The sequence below is a fragment of the Ranitomeya variabilis genome, chromosome 6 (assembly GCF_051348905.1).
Source record: "Ranitomeya variabilis isolate aRanVar5 chromosome 6, aRanVar5.hap1, whole genome shotgun sequence".
In the NCBI taxonomy this organism is placed as follows: Eukaryota; Metazoa; Chordata; class Amphibia; order Anura; family Dendrobatidae; genus Ranitomeya; species Ranitomeya variabilis.
This window is the reverse complement of record NC_135237.1, coordinates 3,079,744-3,097,290: the sequence shown is the minus strand read 5'-3', so window position 1 is coordinate 3,097,290 and position 17,547 is coordinate 3,079,744. Positions and strand designations below refer to the sequence as shown.

The following is a 17,547-nucleotide window of genomic DNA, read 5'->3' as shown; positions in this document are numbered from 1 at the left end:
GGAAGAAAAGGTAACACTCACATATTCTCAGATCATTGCATTGCAGGCTAGGCTAGGAGAGCTTTCCATCTATCCCAGTGCATTGGCACTCGCAGTCTGGTCGCTTCAGGTAAAAACTCACAACTCCCCCCCCTGGAAGCCTGCCAGCAACTTTATAACCTACAGCCTGTGACCTCACAGAAAGGGCTGGCTTTTCCAGATCCTCCTACCTTTCAGTCTGAGTACTTTGAATACAAATTGGTCTAATGCTTATAACTCCGTTCCAGTACATATCAGAATCATATCACACCCAGCATTCAGCTTGTATTAACATGAGCTTTCTTATGAGATCAAATATGTCCTATTATTTACAGAGCAATCCCTACTTCTTCCCCCGATGGAGTTAGACGACTGTGTTTAGAGTGATGGGTAGATGCTTCGATGGAGATCAAGAATATGTATTTATCATTCTACTATCCTAAATAGTTTGTCTAATATCTCACAATAACAGAACAAAGGACCGCATGGTTCTAGAAGTTTCTCTAACAGTTCCTGCTAGTACAAATTTCCCTTGCAGCTATGCCAGTCGTAAATACCTTTCGTCAATAAAACTCCCCCACAAGGCAAGCTCTTCTACACAGACAGATCGAAACACAGGGAAGGAAAGAGAAAAAGAGAGAGGGGGGTTTTAGCCCCCGCATGCTAGCAAGAAACTAACTTATGATATTTCATACCATATCGTGACAACCGTGCTGCCCATAGATCTATTCCTGATGAGATCTGTGAGGTGATGGACAGGAGATTATACCGTGCTGCCCATAGATCTATTCCTGATGAGATCTGTGAGGTGATGGACAGGAGATTATACCGTGCTGCCCATAGATCTATTCCTGATGAGACCTGTGAGGTGATGGACAGGAGATTATACCGTGCTGCCCATAGATCTATTCCTGATGAGATCTGTGAGGTGATGGACAGGAGATTATACCGTGCTGCCCATAGATCTTCTCCTGTCCGTCACCTCACAGGTCTCATCAGGATATTATACCGTGCTGCCTGTAGATCTTATCCTGATGAGACCTGTGAGGTGACGGACAGGAGATTATACCGTGCTGCCTGTAGATCTTATCCTGATGAGACCTGTGAGGTGACGGACAGGAGATTATACCGTGCTGCCCATAGATCTATTCCTGATGAGATCTGTGAGGTGATGGACAGGAGATTATACCGTGCTGCCCATAGATCTATTCCTGATGAGACCTGTGAGGTGATGGACAGGAGATTATACCGTGCTGCCCATAGATCTATTCCTGATGAGATCTGTGAGGTGATGGACAGGAGATTATACCGTGCTGCCCATAGATCTTCTCCTGTCCGTCACCTCACAGGTCTCATCAGGATATTATACCGTGCTGCCTGTAGATCTTATCCTGATGAGACCTGTGAGGTGACGGACAGGAGATTATACCGTGCTGCCCATAGATCTATTCCTGATGAGATCTGTGAGGTGATGGACAGGAGATTATACCGTGCTGCCCATAGATCTATTCCTGATGAGACCTGTGAGGTGACGGACAGGAGATTATACCGTGCTGCCCATAGATCTATTCCTGATGAGATCTGTGAGGTGATGGACAGGAGATTATACCGTGCTGCCCATAGATCTATTCCTGATGAGACCTGTGAGGTGACGGACAGGAGATTATACCATGCTGCCCATAGATCTATTCCTGATGAGATCTGTGAGGTGATGGACAGGAGATTATACCGTGCTGCCCATAGATCTATTCCTGATGAGATCTGTGAGGTGATGGACAGGAGATTATACCGTGCTGCCCATAGATCTTCTCCTGTCCGTCACCTCACAGGTCTCATCAGGATATTATACCGTGCTGCCTGTAGATCTTATCCTGATGAGACCTGTGAGGTGACGGACAGGAGATTATACCGTGCTGCCCATAGATCTATTCCTGATGAGGCCTGTGAGGTGACGGACAGGAGATTATACCGTGCTGCCCATAGATCTATTCCTGATGAGACCTGTGAGGTGACGGACAGGAGATTATACCGTGCTGCCCATAGATCTATTCCTGATGAGACCTGTGAGGTGACGGACAGGAGATTATACCGTGCTGCCTGTAGATCTTATCCTGATGAGACCTGTGAGGTGACGGACAGGAGATTATACCGTGCTGCCCATAGATCTATTCCTGATGAGATCTGTGAGGTGACGGACAGGAGATTATACCGTGCTGCCCATAGATCTATTCCTGATGAGACCTGTGAGGTGACGGACAGGAGATTATACCGTGCTGCCCATAGATCTATTCCTGATGAGATCTGTGAGGTGATGGACAGGAGATTATACCGTGCTGCCCATAGATCTATTCCTGATGAGATCTGTGAGGTGATGGACAGGAGATTATACCGTGCTGCCCATAGATCTATTCCTGATGAGACCTGTGAGGTGACGGACAGGAGATTATACCGTGCTGCCCATAGATCTATTCCTGATGAGATCTGTGAGGTGATGGACAGGAGATTATACCGTGCTGCCCATAGATCTATTCCTGATGAGATCTGTGAGGTGATGGACAGGAGATTATACCGTGCTGCCCATAGATCTATTCCTGATGAGACCTGTGAGGTGACGGACAGGAGATTATACCGTGCTGCCCATAGATCTATTCCTGATGAGATCTGTGAGGTGATGGACAGGAGATTATACCGTGCTGCCCATAGATCTATTCCTGATGAGATCTGTGAGGTGATGGACAGGAGATTATACCGTGCTGCCCATAGATCTATTCCTGATGAGACCTGTGAGGTGACGGACAGGAGATTATACCGTGCTGCCCATAGATCTATTCCTGATGAGACCTGTGAGGTGATGGACAGGAGATTATACCGTGCTGCCTGTAGATCTTATCCTGATGAGACCTGTGAGGTGACGGACAGGAGATTATACCGTGCTGCCCATAGATCTATTCCTGATGAGGCCTGTGAGGTGACGGACAGGAGATTATACCGTGCTGCCTGTAGATCTTATCCTGATGAGACCTGTGAGGTGACGGACAGGAGATTATACCGTGCTGCCCATAGATCTATTCCTGATGAGACCTGTGAGGTGACGGACAGGAGATTATACCGTGCTGCCTGTAGATCTATTCCTGATGAGACCTGTGAGGTGACGGACAGGAGATGATACCGTGCTGCCCATAGATCTATTCCTGATGAGACCTGTGAGGTGACGGACAGGAGATTATACCGTGCTGCCCATAGATCTATTCCTGATGAGACCTGTGAGGTGACGGACAGGAGATGATACCGTGCTGCCCATAGATCTTCTCCTGATGAGACCTGTGAGGTGACGGACAGGAGATTATACCGTGCTGCCCATAGATCTATTCCTGATGAGACCTGTGAGGTGACGGACAGGAGATTATACCGTGCTGCCCATAGATCTATTCCTGATGAGACCTGTGAGGTGACGGACAGGAGATTATACCGTGCTGCCTGTAGATCTATTCCTGATGAGACCTGTGAGGTGACGGACAGGAGATTATACCGTGCTGCCCATAGATCTATTCCTGATGAGACCTGTGAGGTGACGGACAGGAGATTATACCGTGCTGCCCATAGATCTATTCCTGATGAGACCTGTGAGGTGACGGACAGGAGATTATACCGTGCTGCCCATAGATCTATTCCTGATGAGACCTGTGAGGTGACGGACAGGAGATTATACCGTGCTGCCCATAGATCTATTCCTGATGAGACCTGTGAGGTGACGGACAGGAGATTATACCGTGCTGCCTGTAGATCTTATCCTGATGAGACCTGTGAGGTGACGGACAGGAGATTATACCGTGCTGCCCATAGATCTATTCCTGATGAGATCTGTGAGGTGATGGACAGGAGATTATACCGTGCTGCCCATAGATCTATTCCTGATGAGATCTGTGAGGTGATGGACAGGAGATTATACCGTGCTGCCCATAGATCTTCTCCTGTCCGTCACCTCACAGGTCTCATCAGGATATTATACCGTGCTGCCTGTAGATCTTATCCTGATGAGATCTGTGAGGTGATGGACAGGAGATTATACCGTGCTGCCCATAGATCTTATCCTGTCCGTCACCTCACAGGTCTCATCAGGATATTATACCGTGCTGCCCATACATTTAAGGAAGGAATGATCCTGAACTGAATTTACTAGAGGAGTAATACCAATGTGGAGACGGCTGTTATCGATGTGGAATAATCATTTTCTTTGTCTCCTTCTACCAGATGCCATCAGTGCAGCCAACCCCCGAGTTATAGACGACTCTCGAGCGAGGAAATTGTCCAATGACCTGAAGCGCTGCACTTATTATGAGACGTGCGCCACTTATGGCCTGAATGTTGAGCGTGTCTTCCAGGATGGTGAGGACCATAAGATGGGGAATAATGGGGTGTTCTATTTCAGTTTCTGCCATATCATCTACCCTTTCTTTTAATATACCTCTGTATTTCTTCTTTTGTCACCTCTGATCTGTTATCCCCTGACGCCGTACTGATCCTTTATATAATGTACATGTCCCAGTGTATACCTCTCCAACCATACCATATCCCTCCCTTAGCTTACCAGTCTGACCCTTTTATACCATGTCTCGAATACTCGTCCTTCCTACTTTTCACTCTATATCTTTTCCCAAGTATACTTCTGCCTCCATGTCGCTCCCCTCTGTTTATGCCCCTGACCTGGTTGTATATACTCATTGTTCCTACGTTTCGCCCTATGCCTCTCCCTGAGTATATACTCCTCTCTCATTGCACACACGTTTCGCTGTATACCTCTCCCGGAGTATATACTCCTCTCTTATTGCACGCACGTTTCGCTGTATACCTCTCCCGGAGTATATACTCCTCTCTCGTTGCACGCACATTTCGCTGTATACCTCTCCCTGAGTATATACTCCTCTCTCATTGCACACACGTTTCGCTGTATACCTCTCCCGGAGTATATACTCCTCTCTCGTTGCACGCACGTTTCACTGTATACCTCTCCCGGAGTATATACTCCTCTCTCATTGCACACACGTTTCGCTGTATACCTCTCCTGGAGTATATACTCCTCTCTTATTGCACGCACGTTTCGCTGTATACCTCTCCCTGAGTATATACTCCTCTCTCATTGCACGCACGTTTCGCTCTATACCTCTCCCAGAGTATATACTCCTCTCTCATTGCACGCACGTTTCACTGTATACCTCTCCCGGAGTATATACTCCTCTCATTGCACGCACGTTTCGCTCTATACCTCTCCCGGAGTATATACTCCTCTCTCATTGCACACACGTTTCGCCCTATACCTCTCCCTGAGTATATACTCCTCTCTCATTGCACGCACATTTCGCTCTGTACCTCTCCCTGAGTATATACTCCTCTCTCATTGCACACACGTTTCGCTGTATACCTCTCCCGGAGTATATACTCTTCTCTCATTGCACGCACGTTTCGCTGTATACCTCTCCCGGAGTATATACTCCTCTCTCATTGCACACACGTTTCACTGTATACCTCTCCCGGAGTATATACTCCTCTCTCGTTGCACGCACGTTTCGCTGTATACCTCTCCCGGAGTATATACTCCTCTCTTATTGCACGCACGTTTCGCTGTATACCTCTCCAGGAGTATATACTTCTCTCTTATTGCACGCACGTTTCACTCTATACCTCTCCCGGAGTATATACTCCTCTCTTATTGCACGCACGTTTCGCTGTATACCTCTCCCGGAGTATATACTCCTCTCTCATTGCACGCACGTTTCGCTGTATACCTCTCCCGGAGTATATACTCCTCTCTTATTGCACGCACGTTTCGCTGTATACCTCTCCCGGAGTATATACTCCTCTCTCGTTGCACGCACGTTTCGCTGTATACCTCTCCCGGAGTATATACTCCTCTCTCGTTGCACGCACGTTTCGCTGTATACCTCTCCCGGAGTATATACTCCTCTCTCGTTGCACGCACGTTTCGCTGTATACCTCTCCCGGAGTATATACTCCTCTCTCATTGCACACACGTTTCGCTGTATACCTCTCCCGGAGTATATACTCCTCTCTCATTGCACACACGTTTCGCTGTATACCTCTCCCGGAGTATATACTCCTCTCTCGTTGCACGCACGTTTCGCTGTATACCTCTCCCGGAGTATATACTCCTCTCTCGTTGCACGCACGTTTCGCTGTATACCTCTCCATGAGAATGGACCATAAGCAAGGTCGGCAAGATGTATGGTTAGTCCACAATAGTATGTGCACATATATCTTCAGACTCATAACAGAGAGACAGTTTAGAAAGATCTGAATGAAAAGGAGAAAAAAAAGCTGAACTGATTGTTCTGAAACATTGGTGTAATAAAACACATATGGTTGGTAGAAGCGTGGCGCTGTACGAAATGGTGCACATGCTTCTACCAACTATATTAACATGTAAAAATGATAATATCTGGGTACTGCCTGCGATAAGTAACAATGTCTCCAGTATGAGAAAAGCCGAAAGTCATCTAGGATAGAGAGCTATGGATGGCCGGAGTAACGTCGCAGTAATTATACACACAGTGGGTGCGGAAACTATTCAGGCCCCTTTACATTTTTCACTCTTTGCTTCATTGCAGCCATTTGGTAAATTCTATAAAGTTATTTTTTTTCTCATTAATGTACACTCTGCACCCCATCTTGACTGAAAAAAAACAGAAATGTAGAAATTTTTGCAAATTTAACTACAAAGAAAAACTGAAACATTACATGGTCATAAGTCTTCAGACCCTTTGCTCAGACCCTCATATGTAAGTCCCATGCTGTCCATTTCCTTGTGATCCTCCTTTAGATGGTTCTACTCCTTCATTGGAGGCCAGCTGTGTGTAATTACACTGATAGGACTTGATAAGGCGCACACCTGTCTATATAAGACCTCACAGCTCACAGTGCATGCCAGACCAAAGGAGAATCATGAGGCCAAAGGATCTGGCCAAGGAGCTCAGATACAGAATTGTGGCAAGGCACAGATCTGGCCAAGGTTACAACAGAATGTCTGCAGGACTCAAGGTTCCTAAGAGCACAGAGGCCTCCATAGTCCTTAAATGGAATAAGTTTGGGACCATCAGAAGTCTTCCTAGACCTGGCCGTCCAGCCAAACTGAGCAATCCTGGGAGAAGAGCCTTGGTGAGAGAGTTAAAGAAGAACCCCAAGATCACTGTGGCTGAGCTCCAGAGATGCAGTAGGGAGATGGGAGAAAGTTCCAGAAAGTCAACTATCACTACAGCCTCCACCAGTCGGGCCTTTATGGCAGAGTGGCCGACGGAAGCCTCTCCTCAGTGCAAGACATATGAAAGCCGCATAGAGTTTGCTAAAAAACACATGAAGGACTCCAAGACTATGAGAAGTAACATTCTCTGGTCTGATGAGACGAAGATAGACCTTTATGGTGATAATTCTAAGCGGTATGTGTGGAGAAAACCAGGCACTGCTCATCACCTGCCCAATACAATCCCAACAGTGAAACATGGTGGAGGCAGCATCATGCTATGGGGGTGTTTTTCAGCTGCAGGGACAGGACGACTGGTTGTTATTGAAGGAAACATGAATGCGGCCAAGTACAGATATCCTGGATGAAAACCTCTTCCAGAGTGCTCTGGACCTCAGACTTGGCCGAAGGTTCACCTTCCAACAAGACAATGACCCTAAGCACACAGCTAAAATAACAAAGGCTTCAGAACAACTCTGTGACCATTCTTGACCGGCCCAGCCAGAGCCCTGACCTAAACCCAATGAAGCATCTCTGGAGAGACCTGAAAATGGCGTCCACCAACGTTCACCATCCAACCTGACGGAACTGGAGAGGATCTGCAAGGAAGAATGGCCGAGGATCCCCAAATCCAGGGGTGAAAACTTGTTGCATCGTTCCCAAGAAGACTCATGGCTGCACTAGCTCAAAAGGGGCTTCTACCCAATACTGAGCAAAGGGGCTGAAGACTTATGACCATGTGATATTTCAGTTTTTCTTTTTTATTAAATTTGCAAAAATTTCTACATTTCTGTTTTTTTCAATCAAGATCGGGAGCAGAGTGCACATTAATGAGAATTAATAAGAAAATGAACTTTTTAGAGTTTACCAAATGACTGCAATGAAACAGAGTGAAACAATTAAAGGGGTCTGAATAATTTCCGTACCCACTGTATCTCCCAATAGGGCAGTGGGAGAAACCCCAAAGACAGTAATCCGTAGGTTAAGTCACCTGTGCGAAACAAACTGTATTTGATCAAACTGCTAAAGATGACCCATAATCACAATGGGAAAAACGCGAGAAAGGAGCGGTAAGTGGCCATATAGCCGTATGTGTCAGGAAGGAAGAAAATACATCGCTGTTACAAATAGTAGTATGGTTGAAAGGATATAGGCGAAGGGAGCAATATCCAGTAAATCTATATATGTGCTAAGAGGGGAGGCCCGGTCTATATAACCCACAGAGTCAGACTATGTGTAATCCGAACACAGTAAAGCCACACAGGTGCAGTGAGGGAGAGGTCAGTAGAGTAAAGAACAAATGTTCTAGTGTAATCCGAGGTAGAAATAACAATACCTGCAGAGTAGTCCAGTAGTGTGTGTAGTCCCCACCCCAACGCACGTTTGTTACAACCTTCGTCGGGGGTACTCTTTCCTTCAGAATACGCTCGTTGGCTCTCATTGCTGATATGTTCCTCTCTATACATCTTCCGGAGTATACATGTGTCTCTGCCAAACTCATTAATAACAAAAGAAACTAGCTGTCACAACCCACTGTTTATACAGAGCGATTAGCCTCTTGTTACAGGTAGCTATGGCTTCAAGGGTGTGGCTTATAGAGCAGGGAGAACAGAACTATTAAATTTTATATGTTTAATCCAAAATGTAGGCAGTGATTATAAAAATATACAAAAGATGTTAAAAAATAGGCAAAACAGTACAGGATATTACCTGGACCTGTTGAAGTGCTAGTGTAGTACTAAGTGACCGTCCCCGGCTCCATGTTGTATAAACTTTTATTCTTAAGATACTTACTTGCGTCAGTGCTAATCTTATCTCTTCCTGAAGCTTGCACCAAGGATTTGTTTTTTTCGGGTGGATCACCTGTATACCGCCATACTAGTCTCCTCTGAATACTACGCAAGGTTTGCGGTCAGAATAGTGCTGTCTTTTTTATTTTATTTTCCTTGTGTGCATTCAATACAGCATATACAATGGCATAAAATAAAAAGGGATCACAAAGGAAAAGTACTAAACCTGTGGAATTTCGGAGATCCCTTTTTTGGAAACCGTATAGAACCACAAGGAACGGTGTCTTCCAGGACTGAACAATGAGAGAATCTCTGATTTTATCAGATAAAGGTTGCGTCCACATCTGGTCTGGTCATGGAATGTGGTTAAGTCTTTAGAAAAGGATGGAGTCCCCAACTGTAAGGATGTCGTCGCTCCTGGAAGACCCAGGCGGGAGATATTAATGCCATATTTCCTGTTATACTTTTAGCTTTCCATAAGTAGCCACCATGTCACATATAATGTTCACCCTCTGTCTGATATTAATTTGGGTCTGATTGGCAGGTTACACCATGATATAATTAATTGTTATGTTTACCACTTTGTCACAATGACAAAAATATCTCTCCCTTAGCTATAGGACCTGTGCCTAAACAAAAATCCCAAAATTCATAACTGGGCTTCGGTGCCACAATGTCCGAGAGAACTCTCGTGGTGTTCAAAGGAATTGTCTTTGTCAGTGATGCATTTGTTGATTTCTCTGGTGTTTACTAAGCCCAGACTGTGTGTCAGGTCCCGGCAGACAAGCCACTTCAGGTCAGATCTGTGTGCACATAATCGGGAATGGGCAGCGCATGTCTGCTGCATCCAAAGCGCTGCCGTCTACTGAACGCGGGTGGATCCACATGTGATCACTGAATACATTGTACTGGTGACATTTCTCTGGAGGGACGCGCCGCATGTCCATCTCTGCATGCATAGTGGAGATATGGTTTCTTGAAATGCCATACACTATGCTGTAACATCTGGATGCTGCAGGTTGGACGTTTACTGATCGTGTGCACATACCCGCAGAGTTGTTCCGTGTGTCCGCGTTGTTCCCTTTCCAAGTTATAGTTAAAGCCAGGCTTCATTGTTCACTGTGAGAACTATGAGATGACTTTATAGATTTTATAATTTATCTATGATAACACTCGTTACTCCTATGTATAACTCTATATTACTCACTTAGTATACACTTATCTTTCATTGCTCATGTTTCACTCTATACCTCTCCCTGAGTATTCACTCGTTTCTCATTGTTTGTACGTTTCTATACTTCTCAATGAGTAATCTGCGCCTCATTGCTCGTACATTTTGCTGTACCTCTCCCCGGGTATACACTCGTCTCTCTCATTGCTTGTATGTTTCGCTCTATACGTCTTCCTGAATATACACTCGTCTCTCATTGCTGGTATGTTTCACTCTATACGTCTTCCTGAATATACACTCATCTCTCATTGCTGGTATGTTTCGCTCTATACGTCTTCCTGAATATACACTCGACTCGGCGGAAACACAGGATAGGCAGGGTATGGTGGAAACACAGGACAGGCAGGGTATGGCGGACACACAGGACAGGCAGGGTATGACGGACGCACAGGACAGAGCAAGGTATGAAGGGAGGCAGAGGAAGAGTTACCTTAAATAGAAGAGGCGCAGAAGGACTTCCGGGTCAGGGTCCTCCAGGGTCAAAGAGAGAAGCAGTGCGCCAGTATATCAAAAGGGAAAGTGCGTGTGCGCAGAGGGAGCTGGAGTGCGAGGTGCACACGCGCAGCCAGCGGAATCCCAGAAGCCGCGGTGAGTTATGAAGAGAAGGAAGAACGTGCGCCTGCAGGGGAGCGGGCGAGCGGAGAAGGGAGCGAGGGGCAGAGCGGCAGGCAGGGCAGCAGGAGTGGCGGCGCAGATCGGCGCCGTGACAGTACCCCCCCTTACCCCCTCTTACTCCCCCTCTTTCTAACACCTGAAAGAAATCTATCTAAAATCTGAGGAGCCTGTATGTTCTCACGGGGCTCCCAAGACCTCTCCTCGGGACCAAAACCCTTCCAATCAACCAAAAAGAGGGTTCTACCTCTAGACCTTTTCATGGCAAGAATATATTTAACCTCAAAAACATCCGGGTCGAAAACAGGCAAAGGAGTTAGAGTAGGGGAAGCATGGAACTGATTGAAAACGACAGGTTTAAGAAGGGAAACGTGAAAAGAGTTGGATATGCGAAGTGAAGCGAGCAACTTCAACTTGTAGGAAACATCGTTGATATGAGCAAAAACCTCTAAGGGACCTATGTACCATGGACCCAACTTATACGAAGGGATCTTAAGACGAATGAACCTTGAAGGCAACCAGACCTTATCACGTGGCCGATATAACGGAGGATCCAGGCGTCTATCGGCATGTCTCTTAATCCTGACCTGTGCCTTTTCAAGAGCGATTTTGGTCTCCTGCCAGACCCTGGAGAACTTCTCGGACAGAAGATCGGCCGCTGGCACACCCGAGACAGGAAGCATCGGCCGAGGAACTTCAGGATGTTGCCCATAAACGATGAAGAAGGGAGATTTGGAAGAAGTCATTGATATGGTTATTGTACGTGAACTCAGCCCACGGAAGCAAATCAGCCCAATTATTATGATGACTTGGAAAAATGACGGAGATAGGTCATTAGAATTTGGTTAGTGCGCTCAGCTTGTCCATTGGTCTGTGGATGGTAAGCAGTAGAGAAATCCAAAGTAACATTCATCAGCTTGCATAGAGCGCGCCAGAATCGAGAGGTGAACTGGACTCCTCTATCAGAGACTATGTGTAGAGGAAAACCGTGAATCTGGAAGATGTGAGCTATGAAGATTCTTGCCAACTCTGGAGCGGAAGGTAAACCAGGCAAAGGGACAAAATGGAAAATCGATCCACGGCTACAAAAATGACCGAATGTCCAGAAGAGCGAGGAAGATCACTAATAAAATTCCTGGCGATGTGTTGCCAGGAAGCCGAAGGAAGTGGATGCAAGAGACCGGAAGGCAAATGTCTAGGAACCTTGTTCCTTGCACAAGAAGGACATGAGGCGACAAAACTTCGGACGTCTTGTAGGAGAGACGGCCACCAATAATAGCACGTGATGAGAGCGAGTAGTGTCTTCTTGTACCCTACATGGCCTGCTAATTTGGAGGCATGACCCCAACGTAGAACTCGAGACCTCTTGTTTGCCTGGACGAAGGTCTTTCCTGGAGGTAAGGAAGACATGCTGATTGGAGCTACTAGAATGATCTTGCTGGGATCCATGATATGTGAAGGTTCTTCTTCATCATCGGATGCAAGAAAAGATCTGTACAAGGCATCAGCTTTGAAGTTTTTGTTGCCAAGACGGAAATGTAATTCAAAGTCAAAGCGGGCAAAGAATAACGACCATCTGGCCTGTCGGGAATTTAGTCTTTGCGCAGAACGGATGTATTCCAGATTCTTGTGGTCAGTATAGATCTTGAAAGGGTGAACAGCTCCTTCCAGCAAATACCGCCACTCCTCCAGTGCCAACTTGATGGCCAATAGTTTTTTGTCGCCAATGGCATAATTTCGCTCCGAGACGGAGAAGATTTTGGAAAAGAAACCACAAGTAGCCAGTTGTCCAGAAGATGATCTCTGGGAAAGTACCGCGCCAGCGCCAATGGCAGAAGCATCTATCTCAAGGATGAAAGGCTTGTTGACCTCAGGACGACGAAGTACAGGAGCGGAAGCAAAGGCTTGCTTAAGAGACCGAAATGCTTCTTCAGCTTCCGAAGTCCAGATGTGAGGATTGGACCCTTTTGGTCTCCTCAATTTCTGCCTTGACTCAGAGTAGAGAAATGTGGAATAAACTGCCAGTAGTAATTTGGGAACCCGAGAAAGTGATGAATTGCCTTTACACCTTGAGGACGTGGCCAGTTAAGAACGGCAGATACTTTATCCGGATCCATCCGTAAGCCTGAGTCAGAGATGACATAGCCGAGGAACGGTAACGAAGATTGTTCAAAGACACACTTCTCGAGTTTGGCATAAAGATGATTCTGTCTAAGACGAGATAGGACTTGGCGGACATCTCTCCTGTGGGAAGCAAGATCCGAGGAAAACACAAGAATGTCGTCCAAATTTACCACCACGCGGGAGTAGAGTAGATCCCGGAAGACATCATTCACGAACTCCTGGAACACTGCTGGAGCATTACACAGGCCGAAAGGCATTACTAGATACTCATAGTGGCCGTCTCGGGTGTTAAAGGCGGTTTTCCACTCGTCTCCAGAACGAATACGGATTAGGTTGTAAGCTCCGCGAAGATCCAATTTTGTGAAAATTTGTGCTCCCCTAAGGGGACCGAACAACTCTGGAATAAGAGGTAGAGGATACTTGTTTTTGATCGAGAGATTGTTGAGGCCTCGGTAGTCAATACATGGATGGAGGGATCCATCCTTCTTAACGAAGAAAAAAACAGCACCTGCAGGAGAGGAGGACTTGCGAATAAAGTCTTTAGCAAAATTTTCCTGGAATAAAGTCTTTAGCAAAATTTTCCTGGACATATTCGGTCATGGCATGGGTCTCGGTTGGAGACAAAGGATAGATACGACCCCGGGGTGGAGTGGAGCCAGGTACAAGATCGATTGGGCAGTCGTATGGTCGATGTGGAGGCAGGATCTCTGTCTTTCTTGGATGTCTTCGACAAAAAAGAAACAAATATGAGGAAGGTAAGTTAGCAGGCACAGAAATTGGACGAGGAGTTTTTCTTGGCTGAACAAAAAGCAGGCAGTTACTCTGATAGAGTCCCCAGCTCAGGATTTCACCAGACCGCCAGTCAAGACAATGCTCGTGAGTCCTCAACCAAGGAAGACCAAGCAAAATTGTATGGGACGAGGAGGGCAGCACATAGAAGACAATCTTCTCCCAGTGCAGGATTCCAATTTGGAGTTCCAACTCTTCAGTAACCAAGGTAACGGACTCCCCAGAGGTTGACCATCGACAGACGCAATCTATCGAGGAGTCTCCAGGGATGTAACCGGAATCCGCAACCTTCTAACTGCCTCGAGTTGGATGAAATTCCCGCCTGCCCCGGAATCTATGTAAGCAAAATCAGAAAAACGCTTATTACCCAGATGCAAAAGAACTGAAAGAGTGAGGGGTTGAGAGGGTTCAGGGATACCTAGGGAGACCTCTCTTACCTGTCTTAGGCTGAGGCGTTTCCCGGCCTCAAAGGACAGGAACGCAAAAGATGAGCCGCACTGCCACAATAGAAACAGAAACCTTGAGCCAGTCTCTCCTTCCAGCGCTGTTCCGCTGGTTTGAGACGATCCACCTGCATGGGCTCTGGGACAGAAACAGCAGAAGTCGTCACAGGACGCGGACGGGAAGGACTCAGAATAGCCGAAGGAAGACGAGGAACTCTCCTCTCCCTAGCGGATTCTTAGGTACGCTCTTGGAAGCGCAAGTCTATGCGGGTTGCCAGGGATATAAGATCTTCCAAGGAAGTCGGAGTATCCCGACCCGCCAATTTGTCCTTAATTCGAGATGAGAGCCCTCACCAAAAGGCTCCCACCAATGCCTCACTGTTCCATCCTATTTCAGATGAAAGTGTGCACAACCGAATGGCCTATTGACCCACAGAAAGAGACCCCTGGTGGAGGTTAAAAAGGGACTCGGTGGTAGAGACCAAACGACCCGGTTCATCGAATACTTTACGAAAAGTATCTAAAAAGATGGATAGTTGAGAGACAAGAGGGTCATCTCGCTCCCAGAGAGGGTTTACCCAAGCTAAAGCTTCTCCCTCTAAGTGGGAAATTACAAAGGCCACCTTTGCTCGGTCAGTAGGGTACTGAATAGGGAGCAACTCAAAATGGAGTTGGCACTGGTTCAGAAACCCCCTACATAATTTAGGATCTCCACTGTAATGAGGTGGTTTAGCCAGGCGAGGCGTGGGTGAGGGGCTGAGGACTGAGAAGAAACAGAAGCAGGAGACTGGAGGACACGAAGACGATCATCCACAGATGCCATGAAATTAAGGATGTGGGCTTGAGTGTCACGCTGCCGAGCAAGCTCCTGTTGGAGACCTGCCAGCTGCGGAGCACTGCCAGGGTCGGAGGCCTGCAGAGACGAGAGACAAGACTCCATGGATTTCAAGAAGGACATGACCCTAGACTGGTTCTCCCGGAGGAACAGTAGTTCCTTTTGGGTAGGAGTTGGGGTACCAGCGGGGTCCATGGACTGATTGTACTGTCAGATCTTTCGGAACTCCTAAAGTGAACCCGCAGAACCACGACAACGAACCTCCCAAGGGTGAGCTGGCCTGGTGGACCACCCCCAATACAGGGAGTGTTAGGGGCAGGCCCGAGGGAGACTATTGCCGCAGAAGCTGATATCCGGGGACAGGAGGTAGGAGCGGAAAAGACGCTGATCTGGCTATGATGGAGACACAGGACAGACTGGCAATGACTGAGACTAAGAATAGGCAGAATATGGCGGACGCCCAGGGCGGACTGGATATGGCGGAAGCACAGGTCAGGCAGGGTATGATGGAAACAATGGACAGGCAGGGTATGGTGGAAACACAGGTCAGGCAGGGTATGACGGACGCACAGGACAGAGCAAGGTATGGCGGAACCACAGGACAGGCAGGGTATGACGGACGCACAGGACAGAGCAAGGTATGAAGGGACCTGGGTCAAATGAGGACAAATGACAATCAGGCAAGGAAGCAGAGGAAGAGTTACCTTAAATAGAAGAGACACAGAAGGACTTCCGGGTCAGGGTCCTCCAGGGTCAAAGAGAGGAGAAGCGGTGCGCCAGTATATCAAAAGGGAAAGTGCGTGTGTGCAGAGGGAGCTGGAGTGCGAGGTGCACACGCGCAGCCAGCGGAATCCCAGAAGCTGCGGTGAGTCATGAAGAGAAGGAAGAACGTGCGCCTGCAGGGGGAGCGCGCCGAAGCAGTTAAGTATTCCGGCAAGCGGAGAAGGGAGCAAGGGGCAGAGCAGCAGGCAGGGCAGCAGGAGCGGCGGCGCCGTGACACTCAGGAAGACGTATAGAGCGAAACATACTGAGTATACACTCCTCTCTCATTGCTGGTATGTTTTGCTCTATACGTCTTCCTGAATATACACTTATCTCTCATTGCTTGTATGTTTCGCTCTATACGTCTTCCTGAGTATACACTCATCTCTCATTGCTTGTATGTTTCGCTCTATACGTCTTCCTGAGTATACACTCATCTCTCATTGCTGGTATGTTTCGCTCTATACGTCTTCCTGAGTATACACTCATCTCTCATTGCTTGTATGTTTCGCTCTATACGTCTTCCTGAATATACACTTATCTCTCATTGCTTGTATGTTTCGCTCTATACGTCTTCCTGAGTATACACTCATCTCTCATTGCTGGTATGTTTCGCTCTATACGTCTTCCTGAGTATACACTCATCTCTCATTGCTGGTATGTTTCGCTCTATACGTCTTCCTGAGTATACACTCATCTCTCATTGCTCATACGTTTCACTCCATATGCCCCCTCCTGAGTGTATATTCTGTTGACTTATATGCTCACTGCCCCTATAGTGACATTGTGCAGCTCTCCTTTGTGTCTTAGGTCCTCTTCTTACCATTGTTTTTCTCCTTTCACATTGTTCTTTTCCTTCATGTGACGATTAGTGGCTCAGAAGGTGGTCGCAATTCGGAAGAAGCAGCAGCTTTCAATTGGTCCATGCAAATCTTTGCCCAATTCGCCGAGCCATTCTTCTGTGTCTACAGCCACCATCCCGTCCATGCACATTAATCAGGTGGGTAGAAATAAAGCCTGGTGTGCGTTCATTTGGGGAGTCCACACGGCCAGCACTTATGGACATTTACTATTATCGTGGGAGATATTTCACATTGCATCCAAGGCTGTGCAGCTGCTCGGCGGACATCTGATGTTATCGTCTGTTTTATCATGTCATTGTAAGTCCTTACAGGGGAGTTTGTATACCGGGGTGCCATATTCTGCAGGGCTACTGGGCAGCCATTGTAAGGGAGGACTTGAGTTTGTCGCTTGTCAGTAGCAGCAGGAGACCACCATCAGTATGCTTACCATGATTTAGTCAGATGAGCAGAGACCACCATCAGTATACTCACCAGGATGTGCTCAGATGAGCAGACAGCTGAGGAGGCCACCATCAGTATACTCACCATGATGTAGTCAGATGAGCAGAGACCCGAGGAGACCACCATCAGTATACTCACCAGGATGTACTCAGATGATCAGAGAGCTGAGGAGGCCACCATTACTATACTCACCGGGATGTAGTCAGATGATCAGAGAGCTGAGGAGGCCACCATCAGTATACTCACCGGGATGTACTCAGATGATCAGAGAGCTGAGGAGACCACCATCAGTATACTCACCATGATGTAGTCAGATGAGCAGAGACCCGAGGAGACCACCATCAGTATATTCACCGGGATGTAGTGAGATGATCAGAGAGCTGAGGA

The 17,547-nt window shown here is 47.1% G+C and overlaps 1 protein-coding gene across 4 annotated transcripts in view; it reads left to right on the top strand.

The window, feature by feature from the left end:
* The window catches only part of AGAP3 (ArfGAP with GTPase domain, ankyrin repeat and PH domain 3), a 498,289-nt gene that overhangs the window by 123,395 nt on the left and 357,347 nt on the right, over window positions 1–17,547 (top strand). For all 4 annotated transcript variants that reach the window (XM_077267735.1, XM_077267734.1, XM_077267731.1 and 1 more), the window contains exons 6-7: window positions 4,270–4,404; window positions 16,729–16,856. In XM_077267735.1, the coding sequence (XP_077123850.1) occupies window positions 4,270–4,404; window positions 16,729–16,856 (263 nt within the window). The remainder of the gene's footprint in view (window positions 1–4,269; window positions 4,405–16,728; window positions 16,857–17,547) is intronic.